The following is a 22,190-nucleotide window of genomic DNA, read 5'->3' as shown; positions in this document are numbered from 1 at the left end:
GGTTCATTTTTCTGAGTCATATTCACAGATTATTACAGTCCCTTAAAAGCTGCTTTGATGAAGCCATCAGAACTAAGAGTGACTATCAAATTCTCGTCTGTGTAAAACTATTGCTTGTAAACTGAAAGTTTACACATATTTTCCTATAAAGGATTGATTGGAAGTAAACCAACTAAGATTTATTTTTTTATCATACATGACTGTGATATTTGATGTAGCTTCTTTTCATTCAAGACTACAACTTCGCCACCACGATAATTTTTGTTTTGTTTAGCTCATTTTCTACTAGTGCCCATTTTTTTCCTCCCTTGTTGCTCTGGAAAGAGGCACATCTTTTCATCTTGCTAATAATTTAGGCTAAAGACAGCCCAAACCCAGCCACCAGAGAGACAGAGAAAAGGACAAATTTTACACACAGTGCAAGAGCAGAGATTCAATTTTATTGTTTCCCTGCACATACAGCTGTGGGCACTGGGCATGGACCTGGTGTTTGCACTGAGGACAGTGGCTCAGCAGTGCCAGAAACTCAAGCAGCAACAACAGCTGGACCTTTGGAGAGAGGGCCATTAGCCGTGGAGAGTCATTTGCCCTTCAGTGGGAGCCCCTGGGGGCTCAGCAGAGGCCACAGGACCCAGGAAGGGGCAGGACAGGGTCTGAACATAAACCTACACATCCTACAGGACGTGCACCAGGAGGCTGAGATTGCTGCTTCTGCAGGGCAGGGAAAAGCACCTCCTTTGTGCTTCTTTGTGCCTGGACTGAGCTCAGGACACAAACAGAAAATCCATCCTCCCAGCAGGTTGTACCATGAATCTTTCATATTCCAGAAGTTTGGATTTACCCTAACTGGGACAATCTGCACTAATTTTGACATTTTATATAAATGCCCTTCTGCACACCTGACAAAGACCCCTCTCCATGAATTCTCGAAGACTTTTTATTGCAACTACAGATCCTTTGGAGTTCAAGTTACATCTGCATTACAGATTCCATATCCCTCTCAGTGCCCTTCAATCATGCAACCAAAGGCAAACTAAAAAGACATTTCAGCTCCATTTGTTCTACTGCTTACCACCACTCCACATATAGCTTTATCTTAAAAATAAATACATTCATGTGCTGTGTTTTTTCTTCATTAGAAGAAACAATTTCCTATCTTCCCCTGGTTGTCTTAGAAGGTCTGGAAGATAAGAAGCTATTCAAGTTTTATTTGTTAATTCTCATAAGCTCACATCACATCACACATGGAAAGTTGGCTTTTTCTTCCTCATCAGGATTCAGCACAGCCATCTTTCCACACAGGGCAGGGAAATATGCTTATCTTCTATTTTTTCACCATTGTACCATTATTTCCACTTTCTGTTTTAAGAACAGTAATGTAAATGATCTTAAGGTGCTATAAATCAACCTCAAATTAGTATACACTTGTAGAACATGCTGTTAAAATTACTAACATCAAGTTATGATTTGAAATTTTGACACCAAAATTGCCGACACCAAAATTCAGAACCAAAATTTAAACAAAGCCAAGGAATAGAATTATTCCTTGAGAATTATAAAGCCACCTGCACAGGCAAGGGATGGCCTAACAGGGTTGCCAAATATGATTCTTTTACATTACAGTGATTTCCTCAGACTCCGGCTGCACCAGAAGGTTCCTGCATTTGAGGTGTGACCACAGGCAGAAGCCAAGTGCTGCTCTGCCTTTCCCAGAGCTGTGCTCAGCAGTGCTGGATGCCCTGGTGGCTGCAGAGCTGCCCAGGAGGGCAGAGGGCAGAGGCTGCCTCAGTAGTGAGGGTCACAGTCCTCCACCAAGCTGTCGGTGATGTAGGGGCAGTCAAGGACACTTTCGTAGTAGCTTTTCTCTGCAAACGTGTTCACTGTCCAGGCAACCACCCGAATTCCTCTGGAAGACCAGTGGCTCACATAGTCCCTGCAAGGAACAGAGACACCCTGAGAGGAGCCTGACACCACACAGAGTTAAGGCAGACAGTGCTGAGGCTACAGCTGAGTTTTGGTCTTGCATCAGCATCACACCAAGGAACAGCAGTGTGTCATGTTCTGCAACATCATCTTTTTGTGTTTTCTTATTGTAAACAGGCAAAGCAACAAATGCTTTTTCTCTTTGAGATTAAATGTAGGCTGTAACAGAAGGTAAAAATTCAGGTAAAAAAGATAGAGGCTTAAAATCCTAAAACAGCACGGAGTAAAGAAATTATCAAGACACCTCACCCAGCACTAAATGGAACATTTTGATAAGCACATACTATGTTAACTCCACCCCATACACTAACAGAAGAGAATAGCTCCTGATATATGAGCAAACTCCAACACTTACTGAGAAACAAAATTTTTCTGTATGAGGAAAGCTGAAACCCCACAGAGTCGCCACAAGAAGCTGTGCAGGCTCCAGTCCAGAATGACATCCATCACCATGTACAAGAAATGCTTCCAGGAGGAGCTGAATCGGGGTGTCCCATCTCCCAGGTGACTCAGCTGCCAGGGCCTGTGGGTCAGTGCTGTCACAACATTCCTGTCAGCCTGCCTCATCTGGGGGACCAAGGAGAAAAGACTGTAATTCATCCAAAAGCCCAGCAGCATTAAATACAATTTTTGAGAGTTTAGATACAAAGTCCTAGCTTGCATTTACAATTCTACCAGAATCCTATCCTTCCCCTTCACATCCTTTTGTAACTCTTTTAGAAAGATGTTTATGGTATGTTATAGGTTTTTTTTCTTAAAAAAACCTATAACATACCATACTGTATGAATTTTTTTTCTTCAAATCATACTGAATAAGCACCAGCTCTTATGTTAAAGAAATTACATAGCAGTCATGCAATGCATATAATGTTAAAAAAAGTAAGTAGACTTGGCAATGAGGATAGAGTTTTAGGAGTATCTAGAATATTTATTTAGCAGGTACCTTGCACACAGATACCTGGCCAGACACCAACTAGCAGAGCAATGCACATTTGTCTGCACTGCTTTCAGAAGGGACAGAATTGCTGTAGATTCCTTTTGCATTTAATAAGTAGAGTAATCTAATAAGATTAATGCATTATGCTTCATTTGTTTTTAAAAGCCTTAGGAATTTGAACAGCCCAAAAGCAACCTGGAACTGGGAGTGTAATACCATACTGATATTCCCAGACAGGACTGAAAAAAACCCCCAACTTTTAGGAAACATCACCTTATAAACAACATCTGGCATGAAAGAACAGACAATGCTGCTGTTATACAACTGTGGAAATTCCTGGTAGAGTTGTTTCAGGGCATCAACTGCCTGCAATTAGAGACACACAGAGATGTTATACATACACTCATATTTAATTTACACTGCCAAGTCATTTTAGAACAATCTTGAAAACACTTCCCTGCTGTGTTGCAAGATTGAAATAGAAAGGGAGAAGAAGAAAAACAGCACCTTATTTATAGCATTAACACAGAAATGATATTTTGGTTTTTAACAAAAGAATTTCTGCTCATTACTCTATTTACAACAATGAGTAAGATTCTCAGTGTTTGAAATGTGCTTAAATATGCTGTGGATATAATTTTTAGTACTACCCAAGCTTTAGTTAAGAGGAAAATTATTTATTCCGATATTTTGCTAGGCTAAAGAAAAAAATTACTCTAATTTATATAAAATATTAGTGATAGGTCATTTGCATCTGCCCTCAGTAATGCAAATTATAGATCCCTCACTGGAGGCTGAAGATGAGGTAGTGACTCCCCTCAGCACAGCAGGGAATTCCCTTTGCTGTTTCACAGCAGTGCTGGGAGCTGAGTGCAACACCTGCACAGGCCTTGTGCCAGTTTGAGCTGCAGCTTGCCAGGACAGCTCTGGCTGTCACCAGCAGCAGGCCTGGACTCACTCATGGCAAAGAAGGGACTGTACACAGGGACCAGTGTGAGACCAGCACCAGAGCAGGTCAGAGAGCCACAGAAGGGGTGAGGGGAGGTGCCATGCTGCACTGAGCAGTACCTGATTTGCATGGCCTTTGACATCAAAGTAGATTGTAAGATTGTGATGCATGGACTCCACAACAGCTTCTCTCAGAGTTGGCACCTTTTCACCTTGGAATTGGCTCCTGTGGAAACAGAGAACTCCTTGGGATGCAGTCAACACACACGTGCACACACATGGGCCTGCCTGTCACCAACCACACGGGGCTGATTCCAACAGTCTGCTGCTGCACTGGAGCTGCAGGTGGGATCCAGGGCTCACTGGCCTTGTCTCCTGCCCCAAAACATCAACGGCAGTTCCTCTCCTCCTTCCCACAAACAAGCTTTCAGTCCCAACTGCTGCTTTCCTCCTGCTCCTCACTGCACTCCCCAGCTTGAGCCAGAAATGCAGATCCTGGCAGAACAGGCAGAGCAAGCTGAGGATTCAGCAGAAGCAGCTTGACCATCAATAAATCATTCCTGGTGGGGTGACATTCATTCATTCCTGACACTGAAGAGCAGCTGCTCAGCAGTCACTGCCTGTGGGAACTCCCCCTGCGTGGCCCAGGTGATCACCTTTCCAGTGAGACAGGGAAGATGCTCCTTGTGCCACACTCACAGGAGGCACGTCTGCACCTCTGGGGCTCCCTAACTCAGTGTCTCAGGACAAGTTCTTCCTCTGAAATTGACTCACTCATGATACTTCAAGTTGCACTGTTATCAAATTCTTAGTAATGTATAAAAATATTTCCCCCTGCATACCCCTAGGAATCACCTAATCAGCCACGAGGGTCACAGTGAGGCCACCCAAAATCTGTCTAGCTCCTCTTCAACAGTATAAACCTGATGTGTAGAATCCCCAAAACACAATCAGTCAATTAACACATGTGAGTAAAATTAATCTTAGAAGTAATTCCTCTGGCCAATTCTGACATATCATGAAGATCCCAGCACTTTTAGCGTCCTGCAGTCAATTTAGGACTTAGGTAGATATTGACCAGTTCATTAGTTTATGTAGATATTGACCTGTCTCACATTAGATGCCTGTGGATTTTGTCCCTGAAAACCAGTTTATCTTGACTGTATTTCACTGTTCCTAATCTACTGATGGTTAAGGAGTCTCCATGCCTCTAAAAATCAAATTAAAAATAAAATATAGGACTAAGTTTTAAATTTAAAAAAATGTTCATGAGTGATAGATCAAATCAATAATTTTGCTCATCAAGAATTATTTTTGCACTGTTGAAAGTTAAATTTCAGAGCAGTTCATTTACCGTAGCCTGTGTTTTGCAGATGGATTAAGCTTCCTGATTTACTCAAACGTCAGGTCCCTCAGACTCCCAGCCCCATCAGTTGTCCTTTCAACTGTGTCATCGTGCATGAGAATGGGGACACCATCTGCACTAAATTCAAGGTCCAGCTCCACACCCGTTGCTCCATTCTCAGCTGCCTTAAAAAAAATTTAGAAAATCACATACACAACAGAAAAGACAGGTTTATAGATTTGACACAGGTACAGCTATAATTAGCTTGTATTTTGGTAAAAAATTAATAAAATATTAATGTATTTTTCAGTAGTCTCTATCTGCAAAATAAAGCAAGTTTTACCCAAGTCATTGTTGAGCATTCAAAAAATAACTGAACCATCTAATCTATTTTACAGCTGAAACCACAATGATTCTCCCTCAGTCTTGGGATTTGAACTGTTTCAGGATAAAAATGCAGAAAAGAATCCTGCTCTCTCCTTCTGATGTAATAACCCTGGAGTCCTTATTATGAAAGACAAGAGAAGCAAATGTCTGCACTTTAACACTTAGTGAACACTGCTTACCACGTGTACAGCAAGCAGTAGATGGATGGCAAACCCCTGCTCCTCTCTGAGGAATGGCCTTAACAGAGAGCAAGAAGCAGCCAGGCTGCCTTAGAACATTTCATACACCCTGTTCCTGCCCGGGATCGTTCCCAAGAACTCTTCAGAAGAACACTCGAGTGAAGTGCTAACAACACCTGAATTGCTCTGAAGGACAAGTGCCCTCCTGGGAAAGGGGACAATGCACCAGAAGGACAAAAGCCGGGTACAGAGGTTGCCTCCAGGTGTCTGCCACGCAAGGATTGTGCAGCTTCAGAGTTTATCAGGACTGGGAATCCTGTCTCACACAAAGGTAAGGGATCCTCAGAGCAGCAACACCTCAACCTCACAGGAACACTACACTCCAGGGACTGATATTCACTAATTCAAGTGATTCCCAGAAAGAGACTGTGAACCCTGGCTGTGCTGGATGCCGTGCAGCTGAGGGGGCAGCGAGGCACGGCAGGCCTGCCCACAGCGAACTGCTGCTACCAGATCTTCCCCTAAATGTGGATTTTCATCACAGATCTTCAAGGTTTTACAAAACAAACAGCCTGTTACTGACTTGCTGTCCGCTCTCTGTGTGCTGCTGCTACATCAACGAAACACAAGATTTCATTATGGCTGCACCGCTGAAACACCCAAGGCTACAGCAGCTCCCACAGGACTCGGACCTGCAGTTCCCCTTGGGATGAAGGGTCAAGGGCCCACACAGCTTCCGGCAGGGAAGAACGGCCCGAGTTGCTGCTGGAAGTGCGGATTATGAGCCAGAACCCGCCCGCCCGGGCCCGCGCTGACCTGTCGGATGGCGCCCAGCGTGTTCTCGGGCGCGTCGTGCGCGCCGCCGCGGTGCGCGATGCGGGCGGCGGCGCCGCGGGGCCGCAGGACGCGCTGCGCGCTCTGGGGCGCCGCGGGCTCCAGCGACAGGAGGTGCAGCGCCAGGTAGAGCCCGGCCGGCAGCAGGCAGGCCAGCGCCGGGCTGCGGCTCAGCGCCAGCGCCAGCGCCATCAGAGCCGTCAGCGAGCTCAGCAGGCCCTCGCCGTGGCACAGCATGGCGGGCCGCGGGCACCGCCGGCCCGGCCGAGCAACGGCCGCCGCCGCTCCCAGCGCCCAGGGCGGCGGCGGCGCCAGCAGCCAGCCAATCAGCGCCCGGCTGTCAGCGCAGCAGCCAATCAGCGCCCGGCTGTCAGCAGCAGCAGCCAATCAGCGCCCGCAGTGTCCGCCCGGCCCTCTCCGGCCGCGTTGAGGGCGGGACCGAGCCCGGGCCCCGAGCAACACCTCAGGTAACGCCGCGAGGGGCGTGCGGGAAGCGGGGTGCTCCTGATGGAACATGGGGCGTTCCTGATGGAACACGGGGCACCGCGGGAAAACAGGGGCTGTTCCAGATGGAACACGGGGCACTGAGGCAAACAGGGGCTGTTCCTGAGGAAAACGGGGCCATTCCTGGTGGAATGCGGGGCAATGAGGCAAACGGGCTGTTCCTGAGGGAACACAGGGGACTGAGGCAAACCAGGGGCTGTTCCTGATGGAACATGGGGCATTGAGGCAAACAGGGGCTGTTCCTTATGGAACACAAGGCACTGAGGGAAACAGGGGCTGTTCCTCATGGAACACGGGGCACTGCGGGAAACGGGCCGTTCCTGATAAAACACGGTGCAGATAAAAGTAAAGGGTGCTAAAGGAAGGAAAGGCAGCGCTGTCCAGGGACATACACACACCTGTGCATATGGAGAGTGTTGAGGGCTTTCTGTGGCTGTGCCAGCCGGCTAATTAGAAACACAACATCCATAGTGATTATTTTCCAGCTAACTGCTGGTTTGTGATATACAGTGTTATATACTGTGCGTTTTATGTAGCTGACCGTGCAGTGGTTCCTGCCCACAGGCCAGGCCCAGGAGCCGCGGAGGAGCAGCCGTGCCTCCGGACAGGGCCCGCGGCTCTGCCCGCCGGCACCGGCGAGAACATCGGCCACGAGTCCGGGGAGATGAGCAACACGGCACGGAAACAGCTGCTTGAGTGAAGGCTGCGGAAACTGGAACAGCAAAGCCGAGCAACTAGCAGTGTGTGTTAATGTAAGTGGGGGTTTTGACCGGCTTTTTGGTGTCTGTGTCTGTGGGAAGGATGGGAAGCAACCGGCTTTCCAGCGAGGAGCTCTGAGCAACTAGGGGTAGAACAGGCGTGAGGCCATCTTCTGAACTGATGTGAGGTGTTTTTTTTTTGCCTTTTTTTTTTTTTTTGTTTAGGGATTTTTTTTGTTTGTTTGTTTGGTTTTTTAAAATTTTTTTTATTGCTGAGGTGAAGATTTGTCACATAGTGTCCTAGCTGGTTCTGAGCATCCCAGGTACTCTGTCAGTGGTTTTGTGTTTCTGCCAGGTGTAGCAGAAGAAAAATCAGAGATATGTATGCAGATGCACAACAAATAATGGAATGCCTAATTAGATGTCTAACAGATTTAAAAAACCCTTTGATAAACAACAGCCTTTGTTAAGATTAAAGATGAAATTAAAAAAAATAGAGCCCCTCAAAGATCACTGAAGAGGCAACAGATGATGAACTTGTTTTTTGAAACGAGAATGACAGCTTTAACAGCTCTAAATGCTGGGAATTAGATGCTTCCATATATTTAAATTAATTATGCCTGGGCCAAACGCTGGCAAACAAGTGTGGATTTTCCTTGCACCTGACCTGCCTGTCAGGTGAGTGTTACCTGCTGCTGGACTGGCTAGACCGGCAGCTGCTGCCCGGGCGGGAGGGATAGGATGTCAGTGATGATGCCCTCATGGATGCTGTCCTGCTGGGGGCTGTCCTCACAGAGCACGGGAGCAGGTGCGCATCTTTATCTGTCACAGAGAAACAGATATCATCAGTCACAGCGTGCTCGCTGAAACTGATACCTGCGGCGGTCCCGACTGCACAAGGACTGCACAGCCGTGTGACCTGCAATGGGACGGAGCAGAACAGATCACACCCGTGCTAACAGGGCAACTTGCGTGGGCGAGCTATGGGTGGAAATGGCAGGAAATGGGAGCACCGGCCTGGCGCTCCATCCCCTCCGCTCTCGCTGGGGCTGCCCTCGCTGGTGCTCGCGGGGCGGTGCCCGTGCCCGGCCGGCCCGTGCCGCGGTGCTCGCGGGGCGGTGCCCGTGCCCGTGCCCGGCCGGCCCACGCATCGGCCCAGCCCGGGGCGGGCTCGCTGCGCCGGGGCGGGCGGGCAGGGATCGGCCGATGCGTGCCAGGGAACAAAGCGTTGTCAGGCCTTGCCGGCGGTGCAGGGCTCGCTCCGGTGGGGACGGGCAGTGACAGATATTTCACATATTGGGCCGCTTTTAAGGAGACAAGGTTGCAATTTTTTATTTTATTTTATTTTTGTGGTGTGAGTACTGGCGTCTGTTCATACAGGGATGTATCGAGACGGAGGCTCACGGGAGTGAGACATGAATTCCTCTCAGCCCTTAAACCTGTAAAGGCTTTTTTTTTTTTTTTTTTTTTAATCCAATTGGGCAGCAGTTTTGTCTGTGCTGGGTTTTGGGGTTTTTTTTTTGACAGTTGATAGGATCTGTCTCGTTGTGGAAGATCTCAAAGGTTTAGTCTTTGGTGGAAATTATCTATAGCAGGTACTGTTTTGTAAATCCTGATTATCTCAATGCTTGTTTTCTTCTCCATTTGTTTGTGATCAGCATTTTTTAGCATACATGCAGATCCTCCTTTCATAGGGGAAAATAAAGAAGAGTTTTGCAGGCTTTGTTAATGATTAGGAGAAAGAGAAACCTGACTCAGTTTTCTAATGTAGAATTTGCTTCCCAAAACATAGTGACACAGAATTAGTGGTGCTGTTGTTTTCCCTTCAAGGTCTTGGAAGTGCATGGAAGAGTAATGTTGTTATTCCTTGCAGCTTAGATAACATGAAGATGGAGGACTATGAAATATTCTGTAGGAAACATCTTTCCAGAATCCAAGCAGAGGCAATAAAAGGAAAAACCTCTTTGACTGTTCAGAACAAAAATATCTCCCTCATTCAATTCTATGGAGTTCCTGTGCTTTCCCCTCTGGTAAGGCGTTTTTTTATTCCTTTTCCTCCCTGGTGTGTTAACTGTGCTATTGGCACTGGCTTTGGTGTGCACTTATAAAGAATGATTCTACTGAAGATGTCTGTGAGCTGTCATCTGACCTGCTGCTTCCTGTATTTTAAGCATTCCTAGCCTTAATCTTACAAAACAAGGGGTTAAATATATGTTTTTCTCCCTCACATTGACTAAATTTCTTTTAATTTTTTTAGAAATTATCTTCCTAAGGGGAGCACAAATGTTGATTGTTTTCAATAATGTTACTACTGGGCTTCATGTAAAATCATATTGACATTTCATATTTTGAACTTGTGAGTTATTGTAATGGTGCAAAAAATGTGAATAAGAAATACCAAGATAGTTAAAAAGCTTTTAAGGAATATATTTTTGCATGTGTTTTCATCTTCCTGTAATGTATTCCACAGGCTCATCAATTATGTTAAGTCATTCTGTGCTAATGCAAACAGAGCTAAGCTGAAGATTGTTGGTAGTTCCTGGAGAAATACTGAGATAGTTAAAAAGCTTTTAAGGAATATTTTTTTTGCATGTGTTTGCATCTTCCTGTAATGTATTCCACAGGCTCATCAATTATGTTAAGTCATTCTGTGCTAATGCAAACAGAGCTAAGCTGAAGATTGTTGGTAGTTCCTGCAATACTGCAGCTGACTTCCTTGTTTCAGTGATGGGAAGAAATGGGAGAGAGTCTCTTACAACATCCAAAAATCATGATACAGAAATAAATTGTGGATATATTGTTACATTCTTAATTTACAGATGCATGGATGTTGTAAGAGTTTTTAGAAAAAATCTCTGAATACAGTCAGATTAATACTGTAGCATGTAATGTTCATGGAAAATTTTATAAATGGTGTTTCAAATTCATGTTCATTTGCATGTGTGCCAAGCAGGCATTTTATACACCTTCCCTTAAAAAATTGCTTGAGAAGAAGCTGGCATTTAATGTGTGCACAAAGTTTCAGGTGTTTTCTGTTTTTGTAATTGTTTTGATCTGTTGTTTTTCTTTTGAATTTATTTCTGTAATTCTGTATTGAAATTTGCGTTTAATTATATAAATTATGTTTCTTACACTCTGTTTTGCAGCTTAGCCTTGAAAAGAAAAAGGAAATACAGCAGTACAAGGAGAAAGCACTGGAGATAGAGACCAGGAAACGGGAGTCCCGGAAAAAAGCTTTACTGAATCGTGTTCAGGAGATTGTAGAAAATGTCCAGGTATGTTAGTCCAAAGCTGCCTCATAGATTTACAGAAAATCACTGCTGTAGACATTTTGAGAAAGTGTTGGGGTTTAAGTATTCCCCAATATAAACATGAAAGGAATAGCAGCTACTCCCCAGAACCAGCATTTGCTAGTATTTCATGCTGTGTGTCCTGATAATTGGTCATTACTGATACTCATGGTAGTGCATGGGACTTGCTTTTCACTGCTTCTTTTGCTATATGCAAAAGACAGAGCTCACTGCTTCTTTTGTAAGTGTTGGAAACAACTGGATTGTTAAAACAAGTGAACAACTCGTGTGTGTTAGAGCTGCTTTATTTGCAAACTTATAGCTTAATCATAATCTATATTCAACTTGATGATTACAGAATTAAAATTACTTTCACAACAACTTGAATTTCTGTTGTGTGCTTTAAAATTTTACTGTAACTATTTTTTTTTTTGCTGCTTCAATTATGAATTTAGCAGATGTTTTAATTTAAAAGACTACTGTATATATCTAATTAAGAAGTTATTGTATGTCTTTGGAAACAGCTGTAATACAGCCTTTAGATTAAACTGTTGCTTAAACAGTTAATACTGAGTTTGTTGAGTTACCAAGGTGGCAAACAGCACTTTGTAGTTTGCATTGTTTACTGAGTGTGTGTGGCAACAGTCAGCTGGCTTGGGGTTTGACCAGCAGATCAGGAAAGTATGTTCAATACAAAAGTAATGTAAATTTGTTTTGTTTTGTTTTGTTTTTTTTTCAAATGTGTCTTTTAGATAACGAAGATGCAGCTTAAAGGATAGTTGTAGTGTGAAAATCCTTTTAAACAAATGCTGGCTGGAAGTAACATGTAATTCTCACTTAAGTTGTTTTTAAAAATTTTTTTAAGTTCAAGTGAAGTTTACAAGATTCTGAAATTCTGAGATTTTATTGAAAATCTGTCATTTTTAAAAATTTTCTTTTGCAGATGAAGAAAGGACCTAGCATGAGTGATGCAAACACATCGAAGGCTGAGAGTTCTTGCCCTGGTTTGGATTCAAAGGCTTTGACTGACTTCACAGCTCTATCAGATACCAATTCAGCATGTACTCCTGAAAGGCAGAGTTCCATGGACCTGGAAAAGACATCAGAACTCAGACCATCAGGTACTGCAGGGCAAATGACATCAAATATGACAGAAGTAGTTAAGGCAGCAGAAGAAAATGTTTCTTCAAAGCCAGGTGAGAGTCGCTTCTCGGAAGATGCGCCGTGTCCGAGGGCTGCATCTCCTGACAAGGTGTGTAACAAGGTCCCGTCTCATGCTCTGCAGAAGCAGGAGGGACGAGTGGGGTCACCATCAGATGAGGATGTCCAAGATCCATGTGTAATGAGTCTTCAGAACCTGATAAAGAAGTCTAGGGAGTACATAGAGAAAGAGCAAAGCAAGCGTACCTCGAAAAGCAATTCAAAGAGGAGTACAAGTGAAAGTCACTCGGATAAAGAAAATGATGGTGTCAAAACAACCGACTCTGTGAAAGAGCGGGCCAAGCTTACAGGCAGAAGTTGCACTGCTCAGACACTTGATAAACCCAGTATTAATAAATCAAGTACTCTTCTCCACTGTGCCTCTATGCATCCAAGTAACACAAGTATGTCCACTTTATCCAGTTTTTCTAAAGTAGACATACCTATGAGAGTTGGAACACCCCCTTTGGTAGATTCAGATTCAGATGAGGAATTGAAAAAGAATTCTGTGTTTGAGCGTGACAGTAGCATTGTCAGGAGCCTCACAGGCTCTTATACCAAATTGCCAAGCCCAGAGCCAAGCGTGAGCCCTAAAGTGCACCGACGGCGCCCAAGACCTTTGTCCATGGGACACATCATTATAAACAACCCTGTGAATGCTTATGAGTTAAGTCCTAAAGGTAAGGGTAGAACAATGGATTTAATCATGCAAGATATTGCAGATAAAAACAATGTGTCTGAATCGGTGCCGAAGTTCATGGTGGACTTCACTACGGTCTGTCCTGGCAGAGTTCCTGGTGTCAGCAGGAATTCTTTAGGCCCTTGTGATGGGTTGGGGGCTGGCAGACCAAAGCGCCATTCCTTCGGGCTCTTTGAAAGCAGAGGAGCAGTGTCGGCTGTGGTGGAAGGACAGGTGGTGATGGACAGCAGGGGGCCCTGTAAAGCAGAGAGCAGTGCTGGTATGGCGCCTCCAAAAGTGAATGAGCCCTTTGCCATCAGTCAGTCTGCAGTGACACAGAGGATCCTGGCTGTGAATGAAATGAAACCAGCTACTTTGGCAGAAAACGTTAAATGCAATTCTCCAATGGAACTCAATAAATCTTACGACGTGGAAAATCCATCTCCACTACTAATGCAGAGCAAGAATGTGCGACAGCAGCTGGATAATACTCCAAATGTTTCCTCAGCAAATGAGCAGTTCCCAGAAAATTTTGAAAAGGTAAAACGTAGACTTGATTTGGACACTGACAACTGCCAAAAAGAAAACAGTTCCTGTGTTCTCGGAGTTGGAATGGAAGAACAAGAGAAGCAGTGGTTGCAAGAACAGAAATATCCTGTGGGATCAGTTTACATTACCAAGAATGCAGTCCTTGAAAATACGGCAAAAGGTAAAAGATTTCCTGTGCTTGAGGGTTACTTTTCAGTTTATAAATATTTTAGAAAATCCCCAGTGGTCATTAGTCATTGGTGTTTCTTTTCAGAAGCCTCATTTATCTAATTTAATTTGATTTCACAAATACTGATTTCCCATTTCAACCTAGAAGCTGGAATTTAGTTTTACTAAGACAATTGTCTTATGCCACGAGGTCTAAATAAGACTACTAAAAGAAAAGACAGCCCATGTAAATTAAAAGAAAACCACATAGATATTTTCTTCAAATTCAAGACTGTGTTACGTCTGCGTGTGTCTCTGCTAAATGAGGCTGAAGTGGCATAAATAATGTTAATTCACTCCAGCAAGTGTAACAATTCTTAGAGTTGTATTTTCCATGCCCCAATTTTAATATAGGCTTTTGGTGTTACTGCTGTTCCATCCACAAGTTTGGTTCACAAATATGCATGTGCAAATATTTTGAAGGACTAGTAAATGATGGAGGTCTGTGCAATACATGATGGGAACTTGATATCAAGGAAACCTGATATCAAAGACATCTTTTTTACTTTTTACTGATGAGGCTAATTACTTCTGATAAAGGATGGATGTCTCTGGCAAAGATCATATAGAGGGTATTTAATATTTGATTCTTTGTTACGTATTTTCTCAGAAGGTATTTTAAAAACCAACATGCTGACTTTTGAAGAAGTGAAAAAGAGACTTGAAGAACAGCATGCACAACAACTGTCGATTCTGATAGCTGAACAAGAGAGAGAACAGGAGGAACTGAAGGTAAGGTCAACAGGAAAAATTCTAAGCAAAGGAAGTTTGTCAGGAAGTAATTGGGTTTGAACGTATATTCTGTTGCTTTGCAGAGTTAGAAAAATAGTCTCATGGTTGAATCTTCCTTCTGTAGGAACTGGAAGAGAAGAAGAGAAATTCAAAAGGAGAGAAGGTTACTACAACGGAAATAGAAATTTCCAAAGTGAATATTAACAGCAGGATGGAGTTGGAGTGGAGGAAAAAAAGTGAAAGTAGCTTGCTGGAAAGTGTGCAGTCTCAGCTGGAGACAGTCCATAACACAAACTCCACCAGCATTGGTAAAACTGGAAGGGAAGAATGTAGATTAAGTGTTGTGATATAATTTGTTCTACAGTGCTTGACTGGACCAGCTGTCCTGCTCTGTGGATGAGTGCAGTGTTCCTGCCCTAGGGCTGCTCAGGCTACACAGATGGCTGCTGCCCTCAGCTGGGGGCAGCATTTGTGGAACAGTGTCTGTTGCATCTTTGTGTCACTGGCATTTAGCACAGGTTCAGCCATCCTTGAACAGTTCCATGTACTGCGTTTGTTATGTAACTGTTTTAGGGCACATCCAAGGAAAACAAGCTAAGCATAGCCTCCTTTGATCAAGGATGAGGATGTGGATTTGCATCATGTCCAGAAGGACTGTCCTCGTGCCATGTAGCTGCACAGCACTGGGCCAGGTGGTCACGTTTGTGTAGGAGGTTTTGAGGGTTCTGCCAGGGGTTCCTAACTGCAAGGCAGTACAGCGACAGCTGATGGAACACCTCTCACCTGTTCCAGAGCATTGTGAAATGTTTTGTTCTGTCTTTCGTTCAGCAAATTTTGCATGGAAATCAATCAGGAATATTCAGCTTGCTTCTTGCCTGTGGTTGACCTTGTAGACAAAGCTGTGACCCTCGGGCTGAGTGTATCCACAGACACAGGCATTACTTCATGGGCAGAAGTGTGTGTTGAGCTGTGTGTTCTGCTTTCTGTGCAGGTTTTGCTCATACAACACCCAACACCTTTTCTTCAACAAGTGAAACTTCATTCTATCTCTGGGGACCATCAGGTAGTGGAATTATAAAGACCTCAGTATGCAGGCCAAGTAGTAGGATCAAAACTAGGTGGATTCAGGTAAGGGAAAAGACAGATTTATTTTTATCTTAAAAGGCCCTCTTTTTTTTGTAAGGCACTGGTAACATAAAATTTTAGTATCTTCCTGTGTCAACTTTGATTGTATAAGAGAACTGTGTAGGTTATTTTTCTTATTCATATATGCAAAATAATAATATAGCAATATATTGGTTCTGCTAAATTATGGTGGGTACTTTGAGCCCAGTCAAAGCTTTATCAACAGCTTTTTTCTTACTTGGAAACTTATGTCAGTTGATGGATGTTATTTGATAAATAATTCATAATTCTTGCTTTTTTATAAAAAGTTTTGAATTTTTTTTAAGGTTTTCAGTCCAGAGATGCAAATGAAGTTTGACAAGATCACAGCAGTGGCAAAGGGATTTCTCACTCGTAGACTCCTGCAGACAGAAAAACTGAAACATCTTAAGCAAACTGTAAAAGTAAGATCAGCCTTTTTTTGTAATAGGCAGCTTATTCTCCTGTTTGCTTTTGTTCCTGCCTTCCATTGACAGATGAAATGCTGCATTTTCTGTTCTTGGAAGATTTTGGGGCTGCACATGAACATGTTTGAGTGTTGCCTTGCTTAGTGTCACAAGGTCCAAGTCAAACAAAGAGTCTGTTTGCTGCGTGTATTGTGTGTAATGATTGTTTTGTTATGAAGGGTTATGCCTGGTGCCTTATTTTCCCATCTTTCCCAGGATACTATGGAGTTCATAAAAAATTTGCAGTCTGAAGCCCCATTGAAAAGAGGAAGTGTGTCAGCACAAGATGCATCTCTTCATGAAAGAGTCATGGTTCAGGTGACACAATTTAAACCTTTTTTTTTTGGTCTTTCCTAGCTATTCTGCTTTTGTAACATAAATACATGAAACCTCGAGAGTTTCTTTATTTAGAGTAAAACATTTAAAGAAGAGAAGATTCCATTTTTTTGCTTGACACAAAATTATTTGATTTCAAAAAATGGTTTTCAAAATTACGAAGTGTTTTGTTTAGATTGAAAGCAAAAAGAACTTGATGTTCTAAAGCACGGGCACGTAAACTTGATTGAATATGTAATGAACATTTTAATGATTCCTTCCAGCTGCGAGCTGCTCTGTATGACATCCATGACATCTTTTTCACCATGGACGCGTCGGAGAGAATGAACATCCTGCGTCACGATCGCGAAGTTCGTAAAGAGAAGATGCTCAGGCAAATGGTGTGTTATCTTCCAGGGAATGGAAACTGTTTCAGGACTTTAAATACTGAGTCATTTTGCTTTTAAGAGATTCTTCCTTACCATGTACAATGCTTCTTAAATCTAAATTTTTAATTATGCTTTTGTAGGTAACTTTCTTCTGTATCCTTTTCTTAGGATAAAATAAAGAGCCCAAGAGAGCGAATGATGCTTTCAACAGCTACACAGAAATCTCTGGACAGGAAAAAGTACATGAAGTATGTGCAGCTCTCCCTTGGGTGGGGAGGGTTGGTGGAAGGGGGTACAAGAGAAGGAGGAGGAGGCATAGGAAACAGTGAGGAGAAGTTTATGGAATAACAGTTTCTTTGCAAACTGATATCTCTGCTAGGAAGAATGAGTAAAAAGCTTTCCAGGTTTATGGTGTCTTGCTAATTGTATTTTGCTCTTACTTTTAAGGCTTTTCCTGTTTGTAAGGAGAAAAATGTTTGTTCCTAGTTGTGCATTTACGCTATGATGCAGTGGTGGATGCTTAGTTTATGGTTGATTTTGCAAACTGTAAAAAGTAAAACGTGCCTCAAGTGATTTTATCTATCTAAAGTGCCTAGCAATAAAGAAAATAGAGTATCTCTGGTAAAGTTTTTCTGGGGAATGGAAGCAGGCATTATCTTGCAACATGGTGGATACTTGTTACACTTGCTCCTGAGTAAAGAAGTGATAATCTGTAGGACTGCTCTGGTAGTACTACATGTAGGTGTGGTTCCTCTTGTAGGCTTTCTGTGAGTGTTTCTGTTCAAGACCTGGATGATGACTTGCTAACTGAAATATGTTTTAATACTTTTGTTGCTCTAGGGCTTCAGAAATGGGAATACCAAGTAAAAAAACAATCATGAAACAAAAACCTCCTCAAAATCGGTAGGTGATAGGTACTTGTATTAAAATGCTTTTAAGAAACTGTGTTACAATAATGTGATCTGTACTGTTGGTTTGCCATTGATCAGCTCAATTCCTGCTAATATTGTCATGAAAATAATGAAATCTGATTTACCATGGCCTGAGAAAAGGGTTATTAGCTCATTATAAGTTAGGATAATATATTTTCTTCAGAATAATTTCTGAAATTTTATCTTCAGAAGTTATTCATTTATTTTTAGTCTTGGTGCTCAGGTTTAAGGTTTTTCTCTGAGATGCACTGTTAAACTTCAGTTTGGCACTACTACTTTTCCTAATACCCTTTACTTTGCAGTGCAATTATTGATAATGCTTATCTTTAGAAAGCTGTCAGAAAAGTAGTGGCTTTTTAATGTGGGGAAAATTTTGTTCCTTGGCTGTGTGATTGTTTGCTCAGATCACAGAAGTTACAGTGTTCAGTACATGTTGTTCAGGCAGATAACAGCTGCTCTCTTATGAGGCCTGTCTGCATGTTTATCTCATATTAAAGGTCAGATACCTGGCATCCCTTACAAACAGTTTTTATCCCATGTTTACCCAAAAGCTTTGAAGACGTGCTGTGTACTCATACAGTTCAGCCTTCAAGGACTACTGTAAGCAATTCAGCCCTTTTTCCTGTGTGCTCTCATCAATGACTGGGAACCCAAGGCACTGTTGAGGGACATCTATCTGTGTGCTTTTCTGTTTCTGTGATTTAAATAGTGGAAGTGGTAATCCTGTTCTGAAATTTTAATTCCAGCCAGTTTGCTTACATGTCATTTGCATTACAAAACCTGTTAGCCTTTCTGAATTTTTCATGTGAAAGGTGATGCATAATTTGGAATTTCTTGAGAGACTTTTATTTTTAAAGGGAAAGAGCACTAATAAAAGTTTGTGTTTTAACAGCATACTTCAACCAAACCAAGGACAGAATGCCCCAGTTCATAGACTGCTTTGCAGACAAGGGTAAGAGCACAGCATGTTTCTTGTCTGAAGATGAACTAATTTCAAAGTGCAAGAACAGTGATTGATGAATAATGTTTTACACATAACATACACATACTACGTACACATAACAGTACAACTGTTGTTCAGAGTAAAAATAATTACTTCTCTCAGTATTTTGAGAGATTGGTGAAGCTTTGTTTTACCTTTATACTGCAGGAAAATATTTATTGTTGTCATCCTCTTGTGTATTGTCTTCATTTACACTGTTCCAACATTTCTATTTGTAACACTCATTCCATGAAGCTTTGCTTCCACTTAATGAAATACTGTGCTTTTATATGTAGACTGTAATGCCATGGTATCTAAATCAAATCAGTTTCTTCAATAGAGTTTTTCAATCTATTAATGGGGAGATGTTCTCCTAACTAATGTAGCTATGTAAGCCATAATAATATCAATAGGAACTGTACTGGTGCTCAGGAAGAGGCTCTGTGGAACATTGTAAAAATGTTTTCATGCCAAACACCTTTTGATAGTGTCTATATTTTTGTATGCATCCTTTCAAGTTTGTTGCAAATGACTTATTAACTGTTTTATATTTAATTAGAACCCCTAAGACCTCAGTGAATGGGGTTGAGCAAAATAGAAGGAAGGCTGCAGGGAGCAGAGTGTCTAACAAGGCTGTTTCAGGTGTGTAGAAAATTGGTGCTTGGATCTTATAGTAAATAAGTTACTAGTATCTAGAAGAAATAAATTGGCAATACATTGTTTTCCTTCCCTTGTGCACCTGCTTTGCTCTGCCTTAAGTCTAACCTATCCCTTCAAACAAACCTGCGCTGGTAACTGACCCATCCACTTTCAGATTCTATAAACACATGTATAGAATGTGCTGCACAGCTCATTTGCTTTCACTCACCAGATGCCCAGTCACAAAAAAGATTGCCAGATATATTCTCTGGAACTGTTGAGAAATTGCTAGTAGTCAAAATAGACTTGCATTAGAATCTTCATGTGGTTTGATTCTTAGTACACACATCTTCAGCATGGAGCATATTGAAAGGACAGGAAGAACAGTTTCAGGCTCCTCAGAGGGTGTTCACTCATCATATAGTTCTAAAAATATATATATAGATATTCCTGTAGCATCTTACAGCATGTTTAAGTCTTAATGACCCAAGTTTAAAACTGGAGTATTTCTGTGCTACCATACAGAGATTACTGATTTGTTACCTTTTATATAAAAGGTTTGATAATAGTGCTGAACCTCTAATAAAACACTATGAATGGTCTTACACAATTTCTATTTTTTAAATTAGATTTTAAATTTCTTAAGTGATAAACCTAGATTTTTCAAAAGGTGAAGTGGTTGATAGGTTTTAAAACTATTTAAGATCTGAATTACACTTCATTCTCAAAGGAGAGTTCCACAAGTATAAAAACTGGGAATTGTGGGGCTTAATGAGAAAAATGTGTAATGTAGTAGGATTTCAACTACAATTTTCCATAGTGTTTTAAATAATCTGTATGTGATAAGGATCACAACTTTCCTAGAAGGGAAGTGCTTATTTATTGCTGCCCCAGAGCAATGCTGGCAGGGAGTATCTGTGAGTTTGAAGGCAGTGTGTTTTACACTGTTTAAATGGCAGGTTTTCCCAGATGCTACTTTGTGAAGTCAAAAGAAGTGGCCACAGAAGGATGTATAGTGAGGCAGTGTGCATAAACACAGATAGCAGTGCAGTATCAGAGGGGGAGATAAAAGGCAGGTGATGGGATCACAACCAGAAGGTGTTCATTTTTTTTTTCTGTACTCAGTTCTCTTGGCAGTGCTGTCATCATCAAAGTAGAGCAAGGCAGTTTGTTTGGTTGGACTCAGTGACTCTACAGAAAAATTAGCAAAGATAATAAATAATCTTCCTGGAATATAAAGCAGATAAAGTAAATAATGTAATTTTAGCAATCAGATGTAGCCATTAAGGCAAGTATTCATCTGCAAGTTTGCTACTGACTAGTAAAGGAGCATGCTGAAGAACAGGGACAGCAAAACAATCAAAACCTCTACCAGTTACAGTATTACAGAGGTTGTAAAAGAGTAGCAGTGTTAGGGTGGTGTCAGGGTCAGGTCTGGCACTGATTCAGGTTTGGGTCCCATCCCCAAAGCCATGTAATTCACACTGAGCTCATAATGAGCACAGTGGTGTTTACACTGTGGCTGGCCCTGACATCCAGTTAAGCATTCAACACTCTTCTGTGTTGGCAGCTTGTGCTGCTGTGCCAAGGAAGTCCCTGGGTTTATCTAAGTCATAATTACCAAAGTTGTGACAGGTCATACTTGGCAATGAAAAAACTCCTTTGGGATATATCTCCAAACTTCTCTTTGCCTTGTTGCTGTTTGTCAAGTATCTGGAAAGTCACTGAATGCCTTCTGCAGTGGCTTTCTTGGAACTTCAGGCAGATGTGGCTAACCAGTTTTATGCTGGTTAGTTCTGGCTGCTCAGTGTAACCTCATGTAGGGCTTGGACATCACTCATGTTCCCATGGTGCAATACCAACACCTCAGTGTGCTCCTTCAGAAATAGGTTAGACTTCTTGTACTGCATGAATAGAAGTGCATTCTGAAGTTATTACCTGGGCATGAAAGAAACAATCTGCATAATTTTGCAATAATGAAAGAACTTAACTTCAATATATTTAAATAGAATATGGTTTCCTTTGTATATGGATGAAATGTGAATAGTGAAAAGTCTGGCAGTATGTTAAATACGGTATTGATTTGATTTCTTTTCTTCATTCATTCCTCACTACCAATTAAATTGTGCTTATTAGAGGGTCAAAAAGGGAAGGAGGGCTAGTAAGATATAGTTATTATAAATACATTCAACTTTGACATGAGACAAACCTTCAGAAGAAAATAACATACTTGTCCAACTTTTTTTTTTTGTTTGTTTGTTCTCCTGATTGTTGTTTTAAATTCTATATGCAAAGTGCTTTGCAGCTTTAATACCACTCAGACTGATTGTTCTATTTCTGGCAAGAAGACATTTTGTTTAGGAATCAGGTGGCAATCCTAAACTTAGTTTTTCTTGAGTTTTGCTCCTTCAATCCAAAGTTCTGTGCTTAAGAGAAAAGTACAGACTCATAAATGAGTATTTTTTTTAAAAGTTCAATTAGTTTAAATCAGGCCAAGATGTTCCATCAGTAGCTTGCAAGTGGAGCCAGGCTGGGCATTCAATGAGGTCTGGTTGTGCTAGACAGAAGGTGGTTGGGATCAGGTTGCTCCAACAAGACCTATTCATCTCCTCTGCCCAGTTTCCTTTCCTGTGGAAAGGAAATAGAGGGCAGGAGGCACACAGAATACCTGGCAGCTCTTGGCCAAGCCAAGGGCACAGCTTGCCCATGTGAGGTGGTGGGGGCTGTGCAGAGTGTTGACTTTCAGGCCAGCCCTTCAGGAAGCCTCAGACCTGCTGGGTGTGAGCAGCAGGTCTGTCCTTTGTCCCAGGAGAGAGGCCTCATGTGGTTGCCCCTTGCCAGTGGAAAAGGA

At 42.2% G+C, this 22,190-nt stretch overlaps 2 protein-coding genes across 8 annotated transcripts in view; one reads left to right on the top strand and one right to left on the bottom strand.

The window, feature by feature from the left end:
• Positions 1-413: 413 nt before the first annotated feature.
• Positions 414-7,000, bottom strand: GDE1 (glycerophosphodiester phosphodiesterase 1). The gene is given in 6 exon segments (XM_039731660.1): positions 414-1,933; positions 2,339-2,550; positions 3,194-3,286; positions 3,989-4,094; positions 5,223-5,398; positions 6,596-7,000. Coding segments are annotated over 6 exon segments (990 nt in total). The 5' UTR covers positions 6,851-7,000; the 3' UTR covers positions 414-1,785.
• LOC120512871 (VPS35 endosomal protein-sorting factor-like) overlaps positions 6,977-22,190 on the top strand; it is a 64,450-nt gene continuing 49,236 nt past the window's right edge. The window contains exons 1-15 of one of the 7 annotated variants that reach the window (XM_039731640.1): positions 6,980-7,080; positions 7,682-7,869; positions 9,689-9,845; positions 10,962-11,090; positions 12,049-13,693; positions 14,351-14,472; positions 14,597-14,780; positions 15,464-15,600; positions 15,924-16,040; positions 16,299-16,400; positions 16,682-16,798; positions 16,955-17,034; positions 17,627-17,689; positions 18,611-18,670; positions 19,260-19,342. In XM_039731640.1, the coding sequence (XP_039587574.1) occupies positions 9,699-9,845; positions 10,962-11,090; positions 12,049-13,693; positions 14,351-14,472; positions 14,597-14,780; positions 15,464-15,600; positions 15,924-16,040; positions 16,299-16,400; positions 16,682-16,798; positions 16,955-17,034; positions 17,627-17,689; positions 18,611-18,670; positions 19,260-19,342 (2,986 nt within the window). In that variant the 5' untranslated portion in view covers positions 6,980-7,080; positions 7,682-7,869; positions 9,689-9,698. Of the gene's footprint in view, positions 7,081-7,681; positions 7,870-8,953; positions 9,136-9,302; positions 9,411-9,688; positions 9,846-10,961; positions 11,091-12,048; positions 13,694-14,350; positions 14,473-14,596; positions 14,781-15,463; positions 15,601-15,923; positions 16,041-16,298; positions 16,401-16,681; positions 16,799-16,954; positions 17,035-17,626; positions 17,690-18,610; positions 18,671-19,259; positions 19,343-22,190 lie in introns of those variants that run through there. The other 6 variants (XM_039731637.1, XM_039731635.1, XM_039731641.1 and 3 more) reach the window with 6 other exon arrangements.

Source organism: Passer montanus, unplaced genomic scaffold (assembly GCF_014805655.1).
Source record: "Passer montanus isolate IOZ18808 unplaced genomic scaffold, ASM1480565v1 scaffold8, whole genome shotgun sequence".
In the NCBI taxonomy this organism is placed as follows: Eukaryota; Metazoa; Chordata; class Aves; order Passeriformes; family Passeridae; genus Passer; species Passer montanus.
The sequence above is the reverse complement of the archived record's forward strand: the minus strand, read 5'-3'. Positions and strand labels throughout refer to the sequence as shown.